At 44.9% G+C, this 24,901-nt stretch overlaps 1 protein-coding gene across 2 annotated transcripts in view; it reads left to right on the forward strand.

The window, feature by feature from the left end:
* The window catches only part of LOC137518158 (macrophage mannose receptor 1-like), a 493,922-nt gene that overhangs the window by 393,473 nt on the left and 75,548 nt on the right, over positions 1-24,901 (forward strand). For both annotated transcript variants that reach the window (XM_068235572.1, XM_068235573.1), the window contains exon 24: positions 23,618-23,850. In XM_068235572.1, coding sequence (XP_068091673.1) covers positions 23,618-23,850 — 233 coding nt within the window. The remainder of the gene's footprint in view (positions 1-23,617; positions 23,851-24,901) is intronic.

Genomic DNA, 24,901 nt, shown 5'->3' on the forward strand with positions numbered 1-24,901 from the left:
CATCATACTGGGGGAAGAGGAAGAAACTGTGCAAATAGCTGCCCGATATGTCACGGCCTGCCACCAACTGAGAGGAACATGATAACACATGGACTGTATAACCCCATACTCCCCTCCCCTATGGACTGTATGCCTATACCCCCCTCCCCTATGGACTATATACCCCATCCCCCCATACCATCCCATACATCCTCCTATGGACTGTATACCCATGTCCTTCCCTTATTCCCACAATCCCCCCCCCCCCCACATTAATGTTCTATTTTGCTTTGGCAATGCTAAATGTATTTGGTCCTGCCAATAAAGCTTTTTTGGATTTGGATTTGGATTTGGACTAGTTTGAAATTAGTAAGACAGTGAGAGTGGTTAGATAAAGCTAGATAGTGTAGTGTATTTTATTTCTTTTTCATAGTGTCAGTTTTTCTTTTATACTTTTTTTCTTCATTTATTTCATTGATTTTCTTCATTGATTGCCTGTAAGTCCCCTCCCCTCTTCTTAAATAAAATTTAATTTCATTACTGTCCCCGACCCCAACAAAAAAATTTAAAAAATGAGGCACATCAAGAGTGTTGGTGGACGAGGTGGGTCCTCCTCATCAGGACGCCAGCAGCAGGCAGGGCCCAGCAATGTAGCAGAAACAGATCAGGTTGAGGTTCTTCCTGGGCGCAGCAGGGGAACTCCCCGGATCACTTCTATGTTCCCAACCACTAGGCGCCGCATGATTGGCAAGCAGGATGCGGCCTCATTGGTTGACTGGATCGGTGCGGAGCCCTCCACCCAATCCGAAGAGCTGATGTGCAGTGGCAGCAGTGCAAATAGCAGGGAAGACTCTGTGGCAGCTGGTCATGTTGCAGAGTCTGGCTTCTCCCCCAATCTTTTTGAAGGTAATGCTGACGTGGGTAATATTGGACAATTGTGGGGAGAAGCCCTGCATGAAACTATGGGACCCAATTCACAAAGTTTGGTGGAGGATGTGGTGAATGAAGTGGGTCCAGTTTTTTCTCCATCCACTCCACCAAGAAATGCCCCAGTCACTCATCGTCGGGAATTGTCAAGTCCCCATTTGGAGGACGATTTGTCTTGTGTGGGTGATGATGAGGTGACCGACAAAAATTGGACGCCAACTAATTCACCGAACAGCAGCAGTGAAAGTGAACCTGTTAGGCGTCCATCGGTCAGGAGGGTGCATCAGGTGGAGTCTAGGGGGGGCATGGACTCCGCTGGTGGTGTGATAGGCAGCAGCAGCAGCATGCTTAATCAGCAGGGCCAAACACAGCAGCAGCAGCAGCTTGTCCAGCAGCCTGCAGCACCATCTGTGAGCACCCAGTCCCATGCTGGTCAGCGACCGGTCAACACCAAGAGAAAGGGCCGGACCTCCCAAGCATGGGACTATTTCACTGATCACTCACAGGATCCTTCCCGTGCAGTGTGACGGTGAGCAGAGGGAAAGCAGCATCTGGGTTTGGGACATCAGGTTTGCGTTCCCACCTTAAAACAAGTCATATTGTGCAGTGGGACTTAATAAAAAAAAATACCAGCCAAGGTAAAGGCAGCAGTGCACAGAGTGCAGCAGGAGGAGATGCAGCAGTTCCTCTCAGCCGTTCCTCTGTGCGTCCTGTGCAACCTGCGCAGTCCCACTGCATGGCTGTTCCCTCTGCACGCCAGGCTGGTGGCGGCAACCAGACCTTGGCGGTGTGCTCATCACCAGCTGTATCCTCCCCACAAAATGTTGCCGCCCAGCGCCAGGCCTCTCTCACTGAGATGGTTGCACGGAAGAGGCCGCTCCCCCCTAATGATCCCATAGCGCTACGCAACAATGGGCTCGTGGCAAAGCTGTTGGCCCAACAGCTCTTGCCCTATCAGTTTGTGGAAAGTGCCCCCTTCCGCCAACTGATGAGCTGTTTGGCTACACAATGGCGGGTCCCCAGCCGCCATTACTTTTCCCGAGTTGCTATCCCTGCCCTACACCTGGATGTAGCTGGGCGTGTATCCCTTTCATTGGACTACGCGGTTTGTGGAAGGGTGCACCTCACTACCGATGCCTGGACCAGCAGGCATGGGCAGGGACGCTATTTGATTGTGACAGCTCACTGGGTCACCCTTCATGGCGCTGGGGAGGGTATGAGCTGTGGGGCTCTGGTGGTGCCGCCCCGGGGGGTCAAGGGGAGGCCCGTCTCCCTCCCTTCTGCCACTTCTTCTGTAGCAGGTCAGGCCGCTGCTGAGCCTCCCAGCAAGCGGCCACGCTGTTACGCTAATCTACAGCACAAGCGCTGTCAAGCTGTGCTGAGGATGGAGCCAGTGCAACACAGGAGTCTCACGGGAGATGTGATCCTGTCTGTCCTACAGGAACAGATCCAGCATTGGCTGACCCCCCGAGATCTGTTGACAGGTAATGTGGTGTCAGACAATGGCACCAACATTCTGGCCGCCATTCGTACTGGTGGATACACACACCTGCCATGCCTCGCACATGTCCTCAACCTCATCGTGCAACGGTTTCTGCGAACCTATGAGGGTTTGAGTGACGTCGTGCTTTTGGCACGTAAAGTGTGTGGCCACATTAGATGCTCCGCAACCGCCACCGCGTCCTTGGCCAAACTGCAGCACGTCCACAGCTTGCCGCAGCACAAGCTGATGGTTGACTGCCAGACGCGGTGGAACTCCACACTGTACATGTTGAGAAGGTTGTTGAAGCAAAAAATGGCGGTCATCCATTACCTGTCTTCAGCCTCCTCCTCCCATTCGTCAAGACCACCTCCGGAGAATCTGACTGGGGACCAGTGGCGGCAGATCAGGGAGGTCTGCAATGTTTTGGCGCCTTTTGATGAGGCTACCAAGGTGGTCAGCATGGAGCACTGCAACATTTCAGAAGTGCTCCCCCTTGTGCTAATGCTGGACAGGACACTGGGCCACCTGATAGAATTGGCGGAGGAAGTCCATGCTGGGGCAAGTGGTGGAGAGCCCCAGGATGCTCAGGCCCAGGAGGAGGAGGAGGAGGAGGTGGTGGTGACAGAGTCAGGGCCTGAACATGCGGGAGAGCTAATCGTCCGGGGGTGGGACGACCTTAATGAGCAGCAGGAGCATGAAGCAGAAAATGCCCTTTCTGACAGCCAGGAAGAGGTAGAAAGCGGTCATCTCTCCCACATGGCTGCTCACATGCTCCTCTGCCTCAGGAAGGACCCCCGGATAATCCGACTGAAAGCGAGGGATGATCTGTGGGTGGCCACCATATTGGACCCACGCTGCAAGGGGAAAGTGGGGGAGTTAATGGGATGTACCCAACAATTTAGCTCCCGAATGTCAGCGATCCGGCAGGATTTAATCAGGCGAGTGGAGCAGGCCTTTCCACCACCACCTGAACCTCCGCTTTCCCATACTACTCAGCGACAGCCAGCTAGTCACAGCCAGCAGAGGTGTGGTGGCGGTAATACGAGCAGCAACCCCACCCGACCTTTTAATCTGCTGGCTGTGATGAGGGGATTTTATACGCCCCAATCACCCAATACTCCCACCAGCAGCAGCACTATCGGCAGCAGTAGTCATCACCACCAACGCCTGGTTCGCATGGTGAATGACTACTTGGGGTCATCCAGTGCAACAGACAATATGGATACAGATGACCCCATGGAGTATTGGGTGAAGAAGCTGGACACCTGGCCTGAGCTTGCTCAGTACGCACCGGAGGTTCTGTCATGCCCCGCCTCCAGTGTGCTTTCTGAGCGGGTATTCAGTGCCGCAGGTGGGGTGGTCACCGACTACCGGACCCGTCTGTCCGCAGAAAATGTGGACAGACTCACATTTATTAAAATGAATGAGTCCTGGATCAATGACCAGTTCAAAGGCCCTGTCACTGATTCCAGAGAGTGAGTAAAAGGGTCTGGTCATAATCCCTCGCACGCTCTCCCGCAAAATTATATATTAATTGGATACAATCTCCCAAAATTTTTTTAATGTAAAGCGGATCCGAGATGAAAAACTAAATATAACAAGTCACTTGTCTATATACTCTATCTTGTCTAAAGTTTAGATGGTTTACACAGCAAATCTAGCTGTAAATAGCTTCAACGGTATATTTTTCAACAATATTATTTTTTCCTGTGATACAATGTGAGCAGAAATGTTTTCTGCTTGTCACTATTACACAATTACACACACAGGCAGGCACGCTTATCTGTGTCTAGGCATGCAAATCTGCATATCTGCATATTGTGAGAAAACTGCACTCCTATCTCCTCCATTACAAAGGCAACTGATCTGTATCTGCACTTCATCTCTCAGATTGTGAAACTATGCCTCTGAAAGCTATAGATATTAACACCTTTTTCACCTGCCCAGACTGAAATTCCACAATCCCTTGCAAGCGCCAAGGTTCTATTGAGAAGTTGTGTGTGTGCCTTGTTTAGTTTATAGGACATTAGGGTATTTAAACAAAACAAGTATATTTGCCTTAAAGGGAACCAGAGACGAAGCACCCTTGTGTATTTTACCATATATATCAGTAAGAACATGAGAGAAAACACTTACCATGCTCGCTGTTTCATCATCACTGCTAAAAGTGTCTGTTATCAGCTGTGATAAGAATCCCGGACTGAGCATTCACTCTGTCTTTGCAGGAAATAATTATAGCTGAGTCATTATAGCAGAGCCACAAGGGGGCAGGCTTGGGCTTGAAAAGACACCAGAGAAGACAGACTCGGCTATAATCTTTCCGTAGCAAAGCTAGACTGAGCTCAGTCGGGGATTCTTATCAGAGGTGATAACAGTCAGATTAAACAGAGAACAATGAAACAAAGAGCAGATTAGGTGTTTACTGTCATGTTCCCACTGATTTATAAGGTAAAATACATGAGGGTACTTCATCTCTGGTTCTCTTTAAGGAATGCCCTTTAAACTATATGTAACAAACACAATTATGCAATGAGAAAAAGTTCATCTCGGATCCACTTTCATCCAAAAAACATCTATTGCAGCATTTATTTTTAAAAAATTCATAACTCTATGCGGTGTCCGGGTAGAAAAATAGTGATGTCCCACCTGTGGCAAGGGCACAACTGGTTGTAACAAATTAAAAGTAAAAAAAAAAAAAAAAAAAAGGCTTGGGTGCTACAATACATACTCGGCTGTCCAAAAAAATTACTCCTGCTGAACCCAATTATTTTGTTACAAAAATAAGTGCCGTGGTACCACAGTGAGGGTTCACGGCCTGCTGATACTACTCCAACACTGTCTGCTGACTGCTGCTGCATTTTTAAAAAAAAAAACTCTGTGTGTTGTCCGGGTTGAAAAATAGTGATGTCCGAGCTGTGGCGAGGGTCCAACTGCGGCTTCGCAACCGCTGCCTGGCTGGAACTAATGTATTTTATTTAAAAATAATTTCTGCTGCCTTTTACTTCTGCGGCCGCCGGCGCCAACTCAGCTACCTGACGTTATACTTTTCTGCCCAGGTCTCTAGTGTTTGAGGGCCTGTACTGCTGCCATTACCTGCTGTGTCAAACCTCATGATACCTACCTCTGCTGCTGTGACAACTTCAACTTCTGGACATTATATCCTTCAATCCAGGTCTCTCTATGGGCCGAAGGCCTGTACCGCTGCTGACATTATCTCTTACCACCTGCCAGGGCCGGGCCGAGGCAGAGGCTGGAGAGGCTCCAGCCTCAGGGCGCAGTGTAGGAGGGGGCGCACAATTCATTCAGCTGTCATTCCCAATTGTGTTTGAAGCAGAAAGAAATAAGAAAAGGGGATACATGACAGTGACTGCAAGCCAAAAAACTAGAGATTAAGGTGTTGGGGAGGTTGGGGGCCCTGGGGCACCTATTAATCTAATAGCAATCAGTGTGTGAAGGCTAGGGTGGGAGGGATGGAGGGGCGCACTTTGCTGTCTCAGCCTTGGGTGCTGGAGGACCTTGTCCCGCCTCTGCCACCTGCTGTGTCAAACCTCATGATACCTACCACTGCTGCTGTGACAACTTCAACTTCTGGAAATTATAACCTTCAATCCAGGTCTCTCTAGGGGCCGAAGGCCTGTACCGCTGCTGACATTATCTCTTACCACCTGCTGTGTCAAACCTCATGATACCTACCTCTGCTGCTGTGACAACTTCAACTTCTGGACATTATATCCTTCAATCCAGGTCTCTCTATGGGCCGAAGGCCTGTACCGCTGCTGACATTATCTTTTACCACCTGCTGTGTCAAACCTCATGATACCTACCTCTGCTGCTGTGACAACTTCAACTTCTGGACATTATATCCTTCAATCCAGGTCTCTCTAGGGGCCGAGGGCCTGTACCGCTGCTGACATTATCTCTTACCACCTGGTGTGTCAAACCTCATGATACCTACCACTGCTGATGTGACAACTTCAACTTCTGGACTTTATAACCTTCAATCCAGGTCTCTCTAGGGGCCGAGGGCCTGTACCGCTGCTGACATTATCTCTTACCACCTGCTGTGTCAAACCTCATGATACCTACCACTGCTGCTGTGACAACTTCAACTTCTGGACTTTATAACCTTCAATCCAGGTCTCTCTAGGGGCCGAGGGCCTGTACCGCTGCTGACATTATCTCTTACCACCTGCTGTGTCAAACCTCATGATACCTACCTCTGCTGCTGTGACAACTTCAACTTCTGGACATTATATCCTTCAATCCAGGTCTCTCTAGGGGCCGAGGGCCTGTACCGCTGCTGACATTATCTCTTACCACCTGGTGTGTCAAACCTCATGATACCTACCACTGCTGATGTGACAACTTCAACTTCTGGACTTTATAACCTTCAATCCAGGTCTCTCTAGGGGCCGAGGGCCTGTACCGCTGCTGACATTATCTCTTACCACCTGCTGTGTCAAACCTCATGATACCTACCACTGCTGCTGTGACAACTTCAACTTCTGGACTTTATAACCTTCAATCCAGGTCTCTCTAGGGGCCGAGGGCCTGTACCGCTGCTGACATTATCTCTTACCACCTGCTGTGTCAAACCTCATGATACCTACCACTGCTGCTGTGACAACTTCAACTGCTGGACTTTATAACCTTCAATCCAGGTCTCTCTAGGGGCCGAGGGCCTGTACCGCTGCTGACATTATCTCTTACCACCTGCTGTGTCAAACCTCATGATACCTACCACTGCTGATGTGACAACTTCAACTTCTGGACATTATATCCTTCAATCCTGGTCTCTCTAGGGGCCGAGGGCCTGTACCGCTGCTGCCATTATTACCTGCTGCTGTGTCAAACCTTATGATACCTACCTCTGCTTCTGGGACAACTTCAACTTCTGGACATTATATCCTTCAATCCTGGTCTCTCTAGGGGCCGAGGGCCTGTACCGCTGCTGCCATTATTACCTGCTGCTGTGTCAAACCTTATGATACCTACTTCTGCTTCTGGGACAACTTCAACTTCTGGACATTATATCCTTCAATTCTGGTCTCTCTAGGGGCCGAGGGCCTATACCGCTGCTGCCATTATTACCTGCTGCGTCAAACCTTATGATACCTACTTCTGCTGCTTTGACAACTTCAACTTCTGGACTTTATATCCTTCCGGGCTTTCACCCAGGTCTGTAGGGGGCAAGGGCATGTCTACCCTGCAGCCGTTACCTGCTGCCTCAAAACCAATATTTACTTACGCTACTGCCAAGCCATCTTTTGGACGTTATACCCTGTGCTTCGAACAACGAGTGATGTCAGAGATTTATTAAAGTGGATCCGAGATGAACTTTTACTCATTGCATAATTGTTTTCCTTACATATAGTTTATAGGGCATTCCTTAAGGCAAATACTTGTGTTTTTTAATACCCTAATTTCCTATGAACTAAGCAAGCCATGCCCACAGCTTCTCGAGAACGCCTTGGCGTTTGCAAGGGATTGTGTGATTTCAGTCTGGGTTGTTTAAAAAGGGTGTTGCTAGCTATAGATTTCAGGGGCAGAGTAATCACAATCTGAGAGTTGCAGTGCAGATACAGAATACAGATCAGTGTTCTGTGTAATAGAGGAGATAGGAGTGGATTTTTCAAAGAATATGCAGATATGCAGAATAGCATGCCTAGATACAGATAAGCTTGCCTTGAGTGTAATTGTGTAATATTGACTGACAAGCAGAATACATGGTTGATCCCATTGTATCACAGGAAAAAATAGTACTGTTGAAAAATACACTGTTGAAGGTGTTTGCAGCTAGATTTGCTGAGTAAACCATCTAAACTTTAGACAAGATACATAGACAAGTGACTTGTTATTATATTTACTTTTTCATATCGGATCCGCTTTAAACAAAATCATATAATATGGCATGAAAGATTTTGTTAAAAAATCTGAACAAAGACTTTACATCTTGGCTACTTATTATTGTATCCAAGGGTGAATTTGGATATACTTAAAAAGGATAGGGCGCCTGGTGGAGCACATATATACCAACTTCGGCTACAAATAATGCACCAGGTGTAGCCCATATAACCACTTCGGGTCTGGCCATGGATAGCGGGGAATGAAATAATTTGGGCTTGTAGCCTATATCAAAACTCAGGCGCCCTTTTATACACCTTGTAGTAGCCCATATTTCCAGAAATAACTTTGATCTCTATGGCGGCGCCCTTTTCATAGATGTAGGCCAGGTGCCCTTTTCAACCGATACCGTGAATTCTTTGTTAATAACTAGGAGAGGTGTTTGACCCCCATATCATCAAATTTGATGTAAGGCAAGAAACAAATTATGCTTGAAAAATATTGCAAATCTCTAAACCTTGACAAATGAACATTTGTGTGTTACAGTAAATATATTTTGTGGTGCATACAACCGACATAAAAATATGCCAGGCAAGCAAGAGCCTGATGATTATCAATCATCACCAGCTAGTAGTTATACATACATTGTTCACAGGGTCGTAACTAGAAATCACTGGGCCCCCCTGCCAGGGGCGGCGCCAGGGGGGTGCAAGGGGGTGCTCGAGCACCCCCTAGAATTGTCCAAGCACCCCCAAAGCACCCCCTGGAGTGAACTGACTTCAGGCGTCTAAAAGACGCCAAGTCAGTTCACACAGCGGCAGCACGGAGCAGCAGGCAGGGCTACGGTAAGATGGCCGCCCGGAGCCCTGTTCTGCAGACTTCGAGTCTGCAGTGCATGGCTTCGGGCGGCCATTTTCCCGTAGCCCTGCTCTCTGCATGCAGGCAGGAAGTCTCGTCGTGACGTCGGGAAGGAAGAGGATCGTGGGCGCGCGGGTGCTGCGCGCCACAATGAGGTCGGGACTCGGGACAGGAGGTCGGGAAAGAAGGTCTTCTGGCTGTAGGTGAGTAAATGGGTTTTTCTTTTCTTTTTCAGGTGATGCTGATTATGCATATTGGGGTCATATCTGCTACGGATTGTGCATATTGGGGTCATATCTGCTACGGATTGTGCATATTGGGGTCATATCTGCTACGGATTGTGCATATTGGGGTCATATCTGCTACGGATTGTGCATATTGGGGTCATATCTGCTACGGATTGTGCATATTGGGGTCATTTCTGCTACCGATTGTGCATATTGGGGTCATTTCTGCTACCGATTGTGCATATTGGGGTCATTTCTGCTACCGATTGTGCATATTGGGGTCATTTCTGCTACCGATTGTGCATATTGGGGTCATATCTGCTACCGATTGTGCATATTGGAGTCATATCTGCTACCGATTGTGCATATTGGGGTCATTTCTGCTACCGATTGTGCATATTGGGGTCATATCTGCTACGGATTGTGCATATTGGAGTCATATCTGCTACCGATTGTGCATATTGGGGTCATATCTGCTACCGATTGTGCATATTGGGGTCATATCTGCTACCGATTGTGCATATTGGGGCCATATCTGATAACGATTGTGCATATTGGGGCCATATCTGCCACCGATTGTGCATATTGGGACCATATCTGCCACCGATTGTGCATATTGGGACCATATCTGCCACCGATTGTGCATATTGGGACCATATCTGCCACCGATTGTGCATATTGGGACCATATCTGCCACCGATTGTGCATATTGGGACCATATCTGCTACCGATTGTGCATATTGGGACCATATCTGCCACCGATTGTGCATATTGGGACCATATCTGCCACCGATTGTGCATATTGGGACCATATCTGCCACCGATTGTGCATATTGGGACCATATCTGCTACCGATTGTGCATATTGGGACCATATCTGCTACCGATTGTGCATATTGGGACCATATCTGCTACCGATTGTGCATATTGGGACCATATCTGCTACCGATTGTGCATATTGGGACCATATCTGCTACCGATTGTGCATATTGGGACCATATCTGCCACCGATTGTGCATATTGGGACCATATCTGCCACCGATTGTGCATATTGGGACCATATCTGCCACCGATTGTGCATATTGGGACCATATCTGCTACCGATTGTGCATATTGGGACCATATCTGCTACCGATTGTGCATATTGGGACCATATCTGCTACCGATTGTGCATATTGGGACCATATCTGCTACCGATTGTGCATATTGGGGTCATATCTGCTACCGATTGTGCATATTGGGGTCATATCTGCTACCGATTGTGCATATTGGGGTCATATCTGCTACCGATTGTGCATATTGGGGCCATATCTGCTACCGATTGTGCATATTGGAGCCATATCTGATAACGATTGTGCATATTGGGGTCATTGGACGTGTTTTTTGTTAAAATCTGCTCACATTACGTGTATTTTCTTGAGAAAACCTGCACAATTATGTGAATTTTCTGGGAAAAGGGTCACCAAAACTTGGGCCCTCTGTCTTTGCGTTGCACTTTTAAAGGGAACCCGAGGTGAGAATAATATTGAGGCTGCCATATTTATCTCCCTTTAAGCAATACCAGTTGCCTGGCTGCCGTGCTGGTCCTCTGCCTCTTATTCTTTCAACCATAGACCCTGAACAAGCATGCAGCAGGTCAGGGGTTTCTGACAATATTGTCAGAACTGACAAGATTAGCTGCATGGCTTGTTTCTGGTGTAATTCAGTTCACTACTACAGACAAATAGATCAGCAGGGCTGCCAGGCAACTAGTATTGTTTAAAAGGAAATAAATATGGCAGCCACCATATCACTCTCACCCTGGGTTCACTTTAAATTACAGTTAGCCCCGCCCTCATCCGGTCATGACCACGCCCATTGCTTCGCGCGCCGCAGGTTGTATCCACACCCATTTTTTGCCGCGGCGCGTCAGCTCCCCCGGAAATTGGTCCAGCACCTGCATAGCACCCCCTAAAAAAATTTCCTGGAGCCGCCACTGCCCCCTGCGAAGCTTTGGATGGGGCCCCCTCCTACCAGGACAGAGCACTCGGGGAGGGGTAGAGAGGTTGGGGGCTAGATGTTATACAGAAGAGCTTGCTGCACACTGAATAGGAACTGTCTACAAATCTTTGCAAAACTTTGTATGATTCCTTATCAGTGGCTGAGCAGATGCAGTGATTAGAACAATTGTGCAGAGCAGAAAGTTTTTTCACTCCTAACCCTTAGTTGTCAGTCTCCCAGGACGGGGCCCCCTGTGACTTCTGGGCCCCCCTGCGGCTGCATCCCTTGCAGGGTCTATTGTTACGCCCCTGATTGTTCAATACATAGAATCCAACAGGGAACATGTTATAATAAATAATTTATTGCAATTTGCAACAACTTTGTTAAACTTTTTTTTAAAAAGTGAACAAATATAAAAAACATAAAACAAAATTTAAACTTTTGTTTCTTAAAACAGAAAAAAAAATAATCTGAGGGAAGTTATTTGCCCATAGACATTACTTGATGTCTGAGTGCTAATGACTAAATAGAGTGCACCTGTGTGTAATCTAATGTCAGTACAAATACAGCTGCTCTGTGAGGGCCTCAGAGATTGTCTAAGAGAATATTGGGAGCAACAACACCATGAAGTCCAAAGAACACACCAGACAGTTCAGGGATAAAGTAATTGAGAAATTTAAAGCAGGCTTAGGCTACAAAAACATTTCCTATGCTTTGAACATACCACGGAGCACTGTTCAAGCGATCATTCAGAAATGGAAGGAGTATGGCACAACTGTAAACCTACCAAGACAAGGCCATCCACCTAAACTCACAGGCCGAACAAGGAGAGCGCTGATCAGAAATGCAGTCAACAGGCCCATGGTGACTCTGGACGAGCTGCAGAGATCTACAGCTCAGGTGGGAGACTGTCCATAGGACAGCTATTAGTCATGCACTGTACAAAGTTTGCATTTATGGAAGAGTGGCAAGAAGAAAGCCATTGTTAAAGAGACACTGAAGCGAAAAAAAAAAGATGATATTATGATTTGTATGTGTAGTACAGCTAAGAAAAAAAACATTAAGATCAGATACATCAGTCTAATTGTTTCCAGTACAGGAAGAGTTGAGAAACTCCAGTTGTTATCTCTATGCCAAAAAGCTATTAAGCTCTCCCACTAACTTATGCTGGGAATACACGGTTCGTTTTTGCCTTCGTTTAAACCTTCGATTCGTTCGGTAAACGAATCGAGTGTTGAAAACGTATGTGAAAATAGTCATAATCTCATTATAGTTTCGATTAATAGACCCCAAAAACGAACGACTAGTGATCGAACATGTTTGATATTATCTCTCTTTATCCATCTAATCGAGCCATTGGTAGGCTTGATGGCTGTTCAGATCGATTATATATTCGTTTATGCTAGTCCGTCCCTGTAAAAAGGGATTTTCGCTTCGTTTCTTTGCAGCCTTCGATCATTGGAAAAACGAAACCATCAGAATCGGAAAAAAAAACGAAACCGTGGGTGGTGATATTAACCGTATGACTGATTATTTCGGGATCGAAAAGGACAAAAGGCACAATCGAAACGAAGGTTTAAACGAAGGCAAAAACGAACCGTGTATTCCCAGCATTAGTTGTGGAGAGGGCTGTTATCTGACTTTTATTATCTGAACTGTAATTGAACTGTTTACTTTTCCTCTGCTAGAGGAGAGTTCATTACTTCACAGACTGCTCTGAAAGACTCATTTTGAATGCTGAGTGTTGTGTAATCTGCACATTATTATAGGATAATGCAATCTGCGAAAAAACACTATATACCTAAAAATAAAAATATGAGAATATTTTCTTTGCTGCTAATCTTCTAGTAATTATTCATAGTACACAACCAATTCATTATATCATATATATTTTTTTCGCTTCAGTGTCTCTCTTTAACAGAAAGCATAAGAAGTGCCATTTGCAGTTTGCCACAAGCCATGTGGGGGACACAGCAACTATGTGGAAGAAGGTGCTCTGGTCAGATGAGACCAAAATTGAACTTTTTGGACAAAATGCAACACTCTACGCTATGTGTGGCGGAAAATGAACACTGCACATCACTCTGAACACACCACCCCCACTGTCATATATGGTGGTGGCAGCATCATGCTCTGGTGGTGCTTCTCTTCAGCAGGGACAGGGAAGCTGGTCAGAGTTGATGGGAAGATGGATGGAGCCAAATACAGGGCAAACTTGGAAGAAAACCTCTTGGAATCTGCAAAAGACTTGAGACTGGGGTGGAGGTTCACCTTCCAGCAGGACAACGACCCTAAACATAAAGCCAGGGCAACAATGGAATGGTTTAAAACAAAACATATATACAGTGGTTTGCAAAAGTATTCGGCCCCCTTGAAGTTTTCCACATTTTGTCATATTACTGCCACAAACATGAATCAATTTTATTGGAATTCAACATGAAAGACCAACACAAAGTGGTGTACACATGAGAAGTGCAACAAAAATCATACATGAGTCCACATTTTTTTTTACTAATAAATAACTGCAAAGTGGTGTGTGCATAATTATTCGGCCCCCTTTGATCTGAGTGCATTCAGTTGCCTATAGACATTGCCTGATGAGTGCTATTGACTAAATAGAGTGCACCTGTGTGTAATTTAATGTCAGTACAAATACAGCTGCTCTGTGAGGGCCTCAGAGGTTGTCTAAGAGAATATTAGGAGCAACGAGACCGTAAAGTCCAAAGAACACACCAGACTGGTCAGGGATCAAGTAATTGACAAATTTAAAGCAGGCTTAGGCTACAAAAAGATTTCCTATGCCTTGAACATCCCACAGAGCACTGTTCAAGCGATCATTCAGAAATGGAAGGAGTATGGCACAACTGTGAACCTCCCAAGACAAGGCCATCCACCTAAACTCACAGGCCGAACAAGGAGAGCGCTGATCAGAAATGCAGTCAAGAGGCCCATGGTGACTCTGGACGAGCTGCAGAGATCTACAGCTCAGGTGGGGGAATCTGTCCATAGGACAACTATTAGTCATGCACTGTACAACGTTGGCCTTTATGGAAGAGTGGCAAGAAGAAAGGCATTGTTAACAGAAAGCATAAGAAGTCCCATTTGCATTTTGCCACAAGCCATGTGGGGGACACAGCAACCATGTGGAAGAAGTTGCTCTGGTCAGATGAGACCAAAATGGAAATTTTTGGACAAAATGAAAAACGCTATGTGTGGCGGAAAACTAACACTGCACATCACTCTGAACACACCATCCCCGCTGTCAAATATGGTGGTGGCAGCATCATGCTCGGGGTGTGCATCTCTTCAGCAGGGACAGGGAATCTGGTCAAAGTTGATGGGAAGATGTATGGAGCCAAATACAGGGCAAATTTGTAAGAAAACCTCTTGGAGACTGCAAAAGACTTGAGACTGGGGCGGAGGTTCACCTTCCAGCAGGACAATGACCCTAAACATAAAGCCAGGGCAACAATGGAATGGTTTAAAACAAAACATATCTATGTGTTAGAAAGGGCCAGTCAAAGTCCAGATCTAAATCCAATCGACAATCTGTGGCAAGATCTGAAAACTGCTGTTCACAAACGCTGTCCATTTAATCAGACTGAGCTGGAGCTGTTTTGCAAAGAAGAATGGGCAAGGATTTCAGTCTCTAGATGTGCAAAGCTGGTAGAGACATACCCTAAAAGATTTGCAGCTGTAATTGCAGAAAACGGTGGTTCTACAAAGTATTGACTCAGGTGACCGAATAATTAAGCACACCCCCCCTAGTTATTTATTTTTAAAAAATGTTTGTAATCATGTATGATTTTCAGTCCACTTGTTCTCACGTGTACCCATACAAAAACTTTGGCTACAAAAAAAGCCCAGGGCCGTGTTAATTACTATTCCCCCTCCAGGCCGCCATGGATAGTGGGGAATGAAATATTTCGGCTTCCAGCGCTTGTAGGCTATATCAAAACTCGGGCGGCCTTTTCTACACCTTGTAGCCCATATTTCAAGAAATACTATTTATGTCTACCACTTTGTATTGGTCTTTCACGTGGAATTCTAATAAAATGGATTCATGTTTGTGGCAGTAATATGATATAATGTGGAAGACTTCAAGGGGGCAGAATACTTTTGCAAGCCACTGGATATAATTCGGAACCCAGGAGGAGTCAGGACCAACATTACATCCTCCTTGTACCCGCCAGTTGTCCAAAATAGTCATGGAGCTGTCCTGCCTCCTCCCGGAAAGCGAGGATGCGTTGCCTTTGCTCCTCAACTTGGCCCTCCATCTCCTGCCTTTGTTGCAGCAGTTGGTGGCGGAAAGCTGCCTCTTGCTGCCGAAGTCGCTCCTCAAAGTCCGCCTGCTGCTGCTGAAGAGTCGTTTGTAGTTCTGACTTCCACTGTTCTAATTGTTGAACAGTGGAAGTCAGAACCACCACTTCCTGCTGCAGGGTTGCGACTTGGCCGGCCAGAATCTGGGAATGAGAAGAAGCTGTAAAGAAAAAGATGGAGAAAAATAAAATATTACACTACGCATGAACAAAAACTTATAATAAAAGAATAAACAGTAGAGTGTGGTACCGTATCAGCCATCAGTAAAAGCAAGGCATTTTGAAACCCAGTGATAGCATTGATTGGTTAGGCTAGATTCGAGAAAAGTAAACAGTGATTTTTCAGATTATAATACTTTCGTTGTACTTTTTCCTGACAAACACATTGAAAACACAACTTATACATTGACATTCACTGTATTCATGGGTGGCTTCAAAAGGAAAAAATGAGATGTACACAAGATTCAAAATGTACACATTTCATGAAATCTGTACAACCTGGTTTAAACTAGGACTCTTGTTAAGAACCTCTCATGCTGGTACAATGGGTTTATCAATGCCCAAAATGATTTATTTATTTAAATTTTTTAATTCATTGTTTGTGTCATATGCTGTGTAAGATGGTGTTACTGTTTACTGGCACTATTCTTTTTTTTCCCCATGCATAGGTTGGTTTGAAATGCCACAATTCTCTTTAGCTTAGAATTAATGGTGCATGTGATGTGATGTGACTAGCCCAGTTTCAATTTGAATTTGGAATTTACAATGGCTAGCCAGTCACCAGAGTGTACGTTACGTTTCATTGAGGGCAATGTTGATCTTACCAACTCAGCTTGGATAGCAGGAAAAGTGTTCTCTGACTGAGTAACATTTAAGTCATGTATAATTACATTTATGTTTGCAGAAAAATTGTTAAACTTTATGTCAGTGTACAGAAAGTGTGTTTTTCATTTTTAGTCAGGAACCACTCCGATGAATGCTTTTTATAAGCCGAAAAGTCACTGTTTACTCATGTCTAAGTTTGCCAATGAATGATCTCATCCAGAATCAAAATACAAACTCATTGTTTTTCAAAAAGTATGACTAATGAAATATGACTGCCAAATTAGTGTATCGCAAAATCACAATCCAAAAAAGACACATAAATGTTGAAGAAATTGTTGTGGCTAGTGGATGAGGAATACCTTTAAACTACCATTACACACGTGCATAGTACTGAAGCTTGTCAACATTTCTTAAATTGATATGTTGGCCCAGTATGTACAATTTATTTATGGCCACTTAGGAATAAAGTTTCATTTCAAGTTGTGAAATTAAACCATGGGCTTCCCTGCTTACATAATATTTAGGGATGATACACTACTTTCACTAGTATGGATGGACATAATCACTGGCTGGATGAGGTATTCTAATCTGGAAGCAGGGTGATGTGGTGGTGGGTTAGTGCTCTTACTTTGCTACGATTCCAATCCATTCAACATCGGGCTGGAGTTCTTCAAGGACAACTATCTTGAAATAAGTAGGCAGTAAACATCTGACAGAACCGACGGCTTTTGGCACAATCCATCACCGTCATGGGGCGATTCTCATGGATTTCTTTGTTTTCAAAAGCATTTCATGAACAGCAGCTAAACTGCCAAAATGGCAAGATACCAGCCGGTTTCCCTACTCACTTGCACACTATGTTGTCAGTTAGATTTGTAAACTGTTGTTCAGTAAATGCTGTTGAAAACAAATAAAGCCTTGAGAATCACCCCTAAAAACAGGTAGACTGGCCCAAAACCTGTCATCTGTAACATGTTAACTGCCGAGTTTTTTCTAGATAGTGTTCCTTTAATTTCTTCCTTCTGTCTGTATTGTTTTCCTCCTATAACTCATTCTTCTAGACTACCATACGATACATGCACTACACAACGTCCGCAAATCAATACACTGCATCAAATACCATGTAAAAGGTTTAATAATGTAACGCACAAGCAAAATCTAATTTTGCATTAAGTAAGGTGTTACATATTTATTGAATGTTTTCTAGATGCAACGTTATACACATCGATAAGACTTTCTCAAAAGCAAAATTTGATGTGGTAAATTATGAGAAACTTTGTGCACTGTTTGATAAAGGTAGTTGAATAGAGGGCAATACAGACATAGGACTTTTGTATGATGTACATTGTGTGCACGTACAGTCTTTGTCAGATAACTGACAACACAATATACTCTGTGCATCGCAGAGGAAGATGTTGGCGCTATATACATAATGAAAATTAGCAATAACGATAAAAACACTTCTCAAAGAACCTCTACTATATCATTGTAACTATCAAATTTACTACATCGCATGTTACTTCCCTGGGCCTGGTAGTGGCAATCAATATTTGTAATAAATATTGACTTTTAACAAAAACCGTGTACAGAAAACAAACTGGTCAGTGGTCACTGGCCAGCAGATGATTTGAAAGTGGAATTTTTTTCACATTAAACACTCGGAACAACTTTTATTCCCCCTGCACACACAAAAAAGGGTTAAGTTAGTACTGTTATAAATATGTGGATACATTCCGTCTTGTGTGTACTTCTTTGTACAACAGTACATTTAACTTACACACAGTTGTGCCACTTTCACCAGATTCTGGCCTGCCGGAAGACTCCTGTCGGCTTCCGCGCCTGCGGCTGCGAAGTCGCGCAGAGATAGATGCTACGATAAAAAGAAAACATGGTATCATGCAACTTTTTTTTTTTTTTCTTGGAGAGAAAAAAAAAAAATAGTTCTGTGCAAAATTAAATTATGTACTAATCTCCTTCCTTACAGACGTACCACTTTCATTTGATTCATGTTAAAACTTTGTTATAAAATACTTACATGCCACAGACAGGCTCCGGCCACGGGCACGCCTTTGCCCACGGCGCTGACGGCTTCTGGACCTGTGGCTGGTGCTGGGTCCAGCCTCCTCATCATCATCTTCAGGGGAGGGGACAGCAGCAGGATCCAATCCCTGTCTGGAAGAGGGAGGAGCAGAGGCACGACGGGACCGCCTGCGTCGCTGAGACCGATCCACTAAAAAAAAAAATGTGAGATTGTTTTAAAAATACAGATGGAAGAAGATATTACCTAAGGTTAAACAGTGCATTGCATAACAATAAGAGTATAAAGCCACTGATACATTGGAAAATCGTGAGGATTAACAAGGTTGAAAAAAAATTACACATCCCGCTACATATATGAAAAAAACATTTATTACTTACACTCAAGGTCAAACTCTATTTTCTCCACCGCACGTGGGGTCTTGGACTTAAAGTCAGACCACATTGTCTGAATTTTCTTAACCGACCACGTGCGGTGGTAAGTAGTCTGAAGGACCCGCAGCAGCCGGTCCATCATCTCCCTCTTCGCCGCCCTCTTCGCAGTGTCATACCCCCCCCCCCCCCCGTAACATAGTCTGCAACATAAAAAAAAATAAAAAATTAATGATCAGCCAAAAATAACCTTTACAATACATACATCTCTTGCTATGGTACTAACAATGCTGAAAGTAAATTAAATGTTGAATTTACTTATTATCAGTATTATCAACTGTGTGAACAATACAAGGAGATTATCTGTAAGTGAATTCTAAATCAAAGTTATGAGAGCCTAAAAGACCGCTGTTGAGTTGACTTGAGTGTGTGTGGGGCGTAGTTGTGTAGTCTGAACATTAAGCCCTTCCATTGCAAATCTTCGGTGTACTACAGTGAGTGCAGAATTATTAGGCAAATGAGTATTCTGACCACATCATCCTTAGACCTCTTTTCCACGAACTGTTGAGCTGTGTGCTCAGCAAGCAGTTACCAGGCAGCAGTGAGCAGTTGCCAGGCAGCAGCCAGCAGGGAGCACTTACCAAGCGTCAGCGAGCGGTTGTGAGAGTTTGAAAGGCATTTCACTGCCTATCAACAGTTCGTGGAAAAGAGGCCTCATGCATGTTGTCTTACTCCAAGCTGTATAGGTTCAAAAGCTTACTACCAATTAAGCATATTAGGTGATGTGCATCTCTGTCTGTCTGTAATTAGAAGGGGTGTGGTGTAATGACATCAAAACCCTGTATCAGGTGTGCATAATTATTAGGTAACTGCCTTTCCTTTGTCAAAATCGGTCAAAAGAAGTACTTGACAGGCTCAGAAATGTCCAAAATCGATGAGATATTTTGCTGAGGGATGCAGCACTCGTACAATTACAAAGCTTCTGAAGCGTGATCATCGAACAATCAAGCGTTTCATTCAAAATAGTCAACAGGGTCGCAAGAAGCGCCTGGAAAAATCAAGGCTGGGCCAAGAAATATATCAAGACTCATTGTCCTAAGGTTTTATAGACTGATGAAATCAGAGTGAGTCTTCTTGATGGGCCACAGGGACAGATGGATGGGCCCGTGGCTGGATTGGTAAAGGCCAGAGAGCTCCAGTCCGACTCAGATGCCAGCAGAGTGGAGGTGGAGTACTGGTTTGGGCTGGTATTTATCACTGGAGAGAGATGTTATATTGGTTTCACAGGTAAAATTAAATAATTGAAATGGGTATATATTTGTTTTTGTTAAGTTGCCTAATAATTGTGCACAGTAAGAGTCATCTGCACACACAGATATCCCCCTAAAATCGAAAAAATTAAAAACAAAATAAAAACTACTTCCAAAAATATTCAGCTTTGATATTAATGAGTTTTTGGGTTCATGGATTAATACAGTGAGAAAAAATATTAAAAAAATTACTTTAATGATGAAGGTTTTCTCCTTCTTTCTTAGTCGCCAATTGTTGGACGACCTGCTCCTCCCACCATCAGCGGCTTCAGCTGCAGACGCCCTGCTCCTCCCACCGTCAGCGGCTTCAGCTGCAGACGTCCTGCTCCTCCCATCATCAGCGGCGTCTTCAGCAGCAGCAGCAGACGCCCTGCTCCTCCCTCCATCAACGGCTTCAGCAGCAGCAGCCATCTAGAAGTCAATGAAAAATAACATTGAAAAATATAATATGTTTTTGCACATACGAAAACATTTTTCTGATCAAAACATGTTTAATTGCTATGAGTTTTCTGTTTAATGACAAAGACAGCAACATAGCATTATATAATATAGTCTGTACAATGACTATTGTATAAATGCTTATCTACAGAGATGTCCCGAACGGTTCACCGGCGAACGGTTCAAGCCGAACTTCCGGGTGTTCGGCATTGCGGTGAACCGCAAACTATCCAGGAAGTTCGATTCACCCCATAATGCTCCATTACGGTCAACTTTGACCCTCTACATCACAGTCAGCAGGCCCAATGGAGACAATGCCCCCCTAATAAAAAGCAGGCAGCGGCGGCCATTACGCTGACTCGTGTGCCTGCTTTAGTGAGTGTAGGGCGAGCTGCTGCAGACTGTCTCTCATAGGAAAAGATTAGTTATGCTCCTTGCTTGTTAAAGAGGAACTCCAGTGAAAATAATTTAATAAAAAAAAGTGCTTCATTTTTACAATAATTATGTATAAATGATTTAGTCAGTGTTTGCTCATTGTAAAATCTTTCCTCTCCCAGATTCACATTCTAACATGTATTACATGGTGACATTGTTACTGTGGGCAAGTTATGTAGCTGTTTCTAGCTGCTCTGGCTGTTACAGACAGCTTTAACGCGGAACGCGGAGGGAGAGTTGGTGTCATCTGGAGCTGGCGACGTGCGGTGTTCTGCCTTGTCCACACTGCATAGGAGGACTCGGCATGCACACGCGCGCGATCAACGCAGCTGTCTTCTTTATGCGTTGAGAAGGAATATCAGCTGACAAGACGGTCAGCTGACTTCGGGACATGCCTGTCTGATAACGGAGATTGGCTGGGAGATCATGGTCGGGGATTGTAAATATCCTCTGACATATAAGGCCGCCGCTCACAGTTGCCAATTGTCTACTGTTGCGAATGCACACATAGCACTCAGACCTAGTAGTCAGATCATAGTGCAGTGGAGTAAAAACGGGAGAAAAAACGGCCTATCTGCACATAGCTTAGCTAGTATTGTTTGTTATTTTATGATCTACTCAGATCCTAGTGCACCACTGAACCCGGGAGGAAACCGGCCTATCTGCACATACAAAAATAGCACTGCACTTTGTGGTAAGATCAGCGAACAATGTTACTGCATTTTGTGGGCACATGTTTCAACCAATCGGACTGCACTTGTGCGCATGTTACGACCAATCTGACTGCACTTTGTGGGAACATCAAGGATCAATCTTACTGCTATTTGGGCACATGTTTTTCAACCAATCTGAATGCACTTGTGGGCACAGGTTTCAATCAATCTGACTGCATTTTTTTGGACACATCTGCAAACAATCTGAGTGCACTTGTGGGCAAATCTGCTGCCAATCTGGTTGTACTCTGTGGGGGTTGTTGTGTCGGTCTGCCGGCCCTCCTCCACCATGGGCTCTGGAAAAATAAAAAAGGCCCAACATGCCCAGCTTGCCCGCGAAGGGAACTTCATGCCGTGAAAGTGCATGCCACAAATCGCCATCAAATGCAGCATGATAATATCCTATCGGCTAAGTTTCCACTGTTGCGTCACAATTTTGCCGGCATTCCCCTGCAGATAAAAACGCATGCGGATGCGATTTTGCATGCGTTTTAACCGCAATTTCGCGTGCGATTTTAACCATGACACTGCCAAATTAACCATGACACTGCCAGGGTAGTTTAAGATTAGAAAAGGTGCGAAATCGCACGCAAAATCGCGGGGGAAAACTAATGCAAAAAACGCATGCGTTTTTCCTATTAAATACATTAGCGGCGATTCGCACGGATTCCCGACGCACGCAAAATCTGCAATACCGTCGTGCAGATTTGGCCCGCCGCCAAATCGCGCTCGCACGACGCACGTGTGCAAACAGCCCCAGCCACTTCAATACACTAAGCAAATCTGCATGTCGACGTCGCATGCGAATTCGCTATGGTGGAAACAGGGCCATATACAAATGATGTAAAGGTCAGGGAGGGTCAAAAACAAAAATGGTAACATTTCTCTAACTAAAACAAAATGGACTAATTGCATTCATCACATCATAAACATATATGTAAAAGTATACTACTCACTTACCACAATAACAGTTTGCAGTGCAGACAGTCTCTCAGGTCACTCTCACTGGGCCACTCCAAACACTGCATGGGCTGGAAGTAAAGAATGACGAACTTCCGCAACGGTACCTCCGCCCCCAGCGCACGTGGGCGGAATTCCGGAATTTTTTTACGGAAGTACGCTGTTAACACATTTGAGACTATATACAACAATTTTATTGACTTTACACTCTTAAACACAATCTCCATATCATCATAAAAGGCAGAAGAAACCAAAAACAATCAGTAAATTTGAAAAAAACGGATTGAGTTACGCTTACGTAAATTACGGAAGTCCGCATAATATACATTTCTGAAGTCCGTATACCGTCGGAATTCCGCGGAATTCCGCGGAACAGCTCCGTATACCGCCGGAATGACCCGGTAGCGGAATTCCGGATCGACGGAACGCGGAATTACCGCGGAAATGGAAATCAGCAATTCCGACCATGCCTGAAGCTCACCTAAGGTGAAATAGAAAACTAAAAACAGATACTTATCTAAAAAAAAAAAGAAAGCCTCTAGATGGTCCATGTCCTCCTCCACCCCACTGCTGCTGGCTGAGACCCTCTTTTAGTTTACAGCAGCACTCCTCTTCTTGCGCATGCGCTTCAGCTTACTGAGCAAGGTGTGGCCATACTCGCCCATGCGCAATATGACCATGCTCGTACATGGCAGGGAGTGCAGCTGCGAGAAAGTATTCAACAACCTCTTGTTGAATATCCAGAGGCTTTCCTGCATCTAGGTAAGTATTCTTTTTCTTTTTTTCCCTTTTTTTCACCTCAGGTTCACTTTAAATTCACCATTAACAGCATGTACTATACTTTGTTAAATACTTTTTGAAATCCCCACTAAATTTGCTTGCCAATTGTACTGTTTTTTTTTTTTTTTCAGATCCCATAATACCAGTTGTGCCCACCACACCTCCAGCCTCCATCCTGTACATGTTTGGTGATGCTGGGTACAAGTTTGTGGTAACAAAGATGACGTGGGAAGAAGCGCAGAGAATGTGCAAATCCTCCGACTCGGAACTCGCCAGTATATTAGATGAGCACACCTCGTTCTTTATAAGAGTGCAGCTGGATAAATACAAGGAGCCTTTTTGGATTGGACTTAATAGTGAACAGGTGGGTGCAGGCTGCTGGGGACACATACAGAATTGAAGACAAATCAAAGACAAATCATTCTTTTACAAGAATGTATTTTATAGTTTTAGTGCCTACTAGAGATGGCTCGAACCTCTGATTTTCGGTTCGCGAACCTCAAACGCGAACTTCCGCAAAAGTTTGTTTCCCGCAAACTTTTGTGAACCGCAATAGACTTCAATGGGGAGGCGAACTTTGAAAACTAGAAACATTTATGATGGACAGAAAAGTGATGGAAAAGATGTTTCATGGGGTCTAACACCTGGAGGGTGGTATGGCAAAGTGGGATAAATGGCAAAAGTCCCCAGAAAAAAATCCGGATTTGACACACAGCAGCGTTTTAAGGGCAGAAATCACATTGTATGCTAAATTGGAGGCCTAAAGTGCTTTAAAACATCTTGCATGTGTATACATCAATCAGGTAGTGTAATTAGTGTACTGCTTCACACTGACACACCAAACTCACTGTGTAACGCACCGCAAACAGCTGTTTAAATAGTGACAGCTGTGCTGGACTGGTGCGCACCATGGCTAGAGTACATGCGATAGCGGTTTTCAAGCCCATATGGTCGCCGGGCTGAGGTAGCTCAATGACAGAACAACAGTGACAGTCCAGCTGATTGAATTTGGTCTGTCCACAATGAAGCAACGACCTTATTACCTTGGGTGTGCCCCCCGCGACATACTCATATAGCCGGTGGTCATTGCTTCATTGTGATACGCAAGCCCCTTTACAACGGCAAGGTAACGATCATAAAGGGGAATTGACACATGTACATGCCTTTTGTTTTGTTGTTGCAGCTGGCTGCAGTGCAGCCAGAAAAATTAGTCAGGCATGTACACGCACCCAAAAAAATTGTTATTGGTTCTGCTAGCAGCGGCCTTAAAAATTCAGGAATCCGCCTGGAGTCCTGGACCCTGTTGGTGGTGGCGGAGAAGGCAGTCAAGCGGCCTGCAGGCAGAGATGCTGTGTGGGGACTGACTTAGTCTTGGGGCGGGCAGTAGCCCTCCGGGATCCATGCCTCATTCATTT

Source organism: Hyperolius riggenbachi, chromosome 5 (assembly GCF_040937935.1).
Source record: "Hyperolius riggenbachi isolate aHypRig1 chromosome 5, aHypRig1.pri, whole genome shotgun sequence".
NCBI lineage: Eukaryota > Metazoa > Chordata > Amphibia > Anura > Hyperoliidae > Hyperolius > Hyperolius riggenbachi.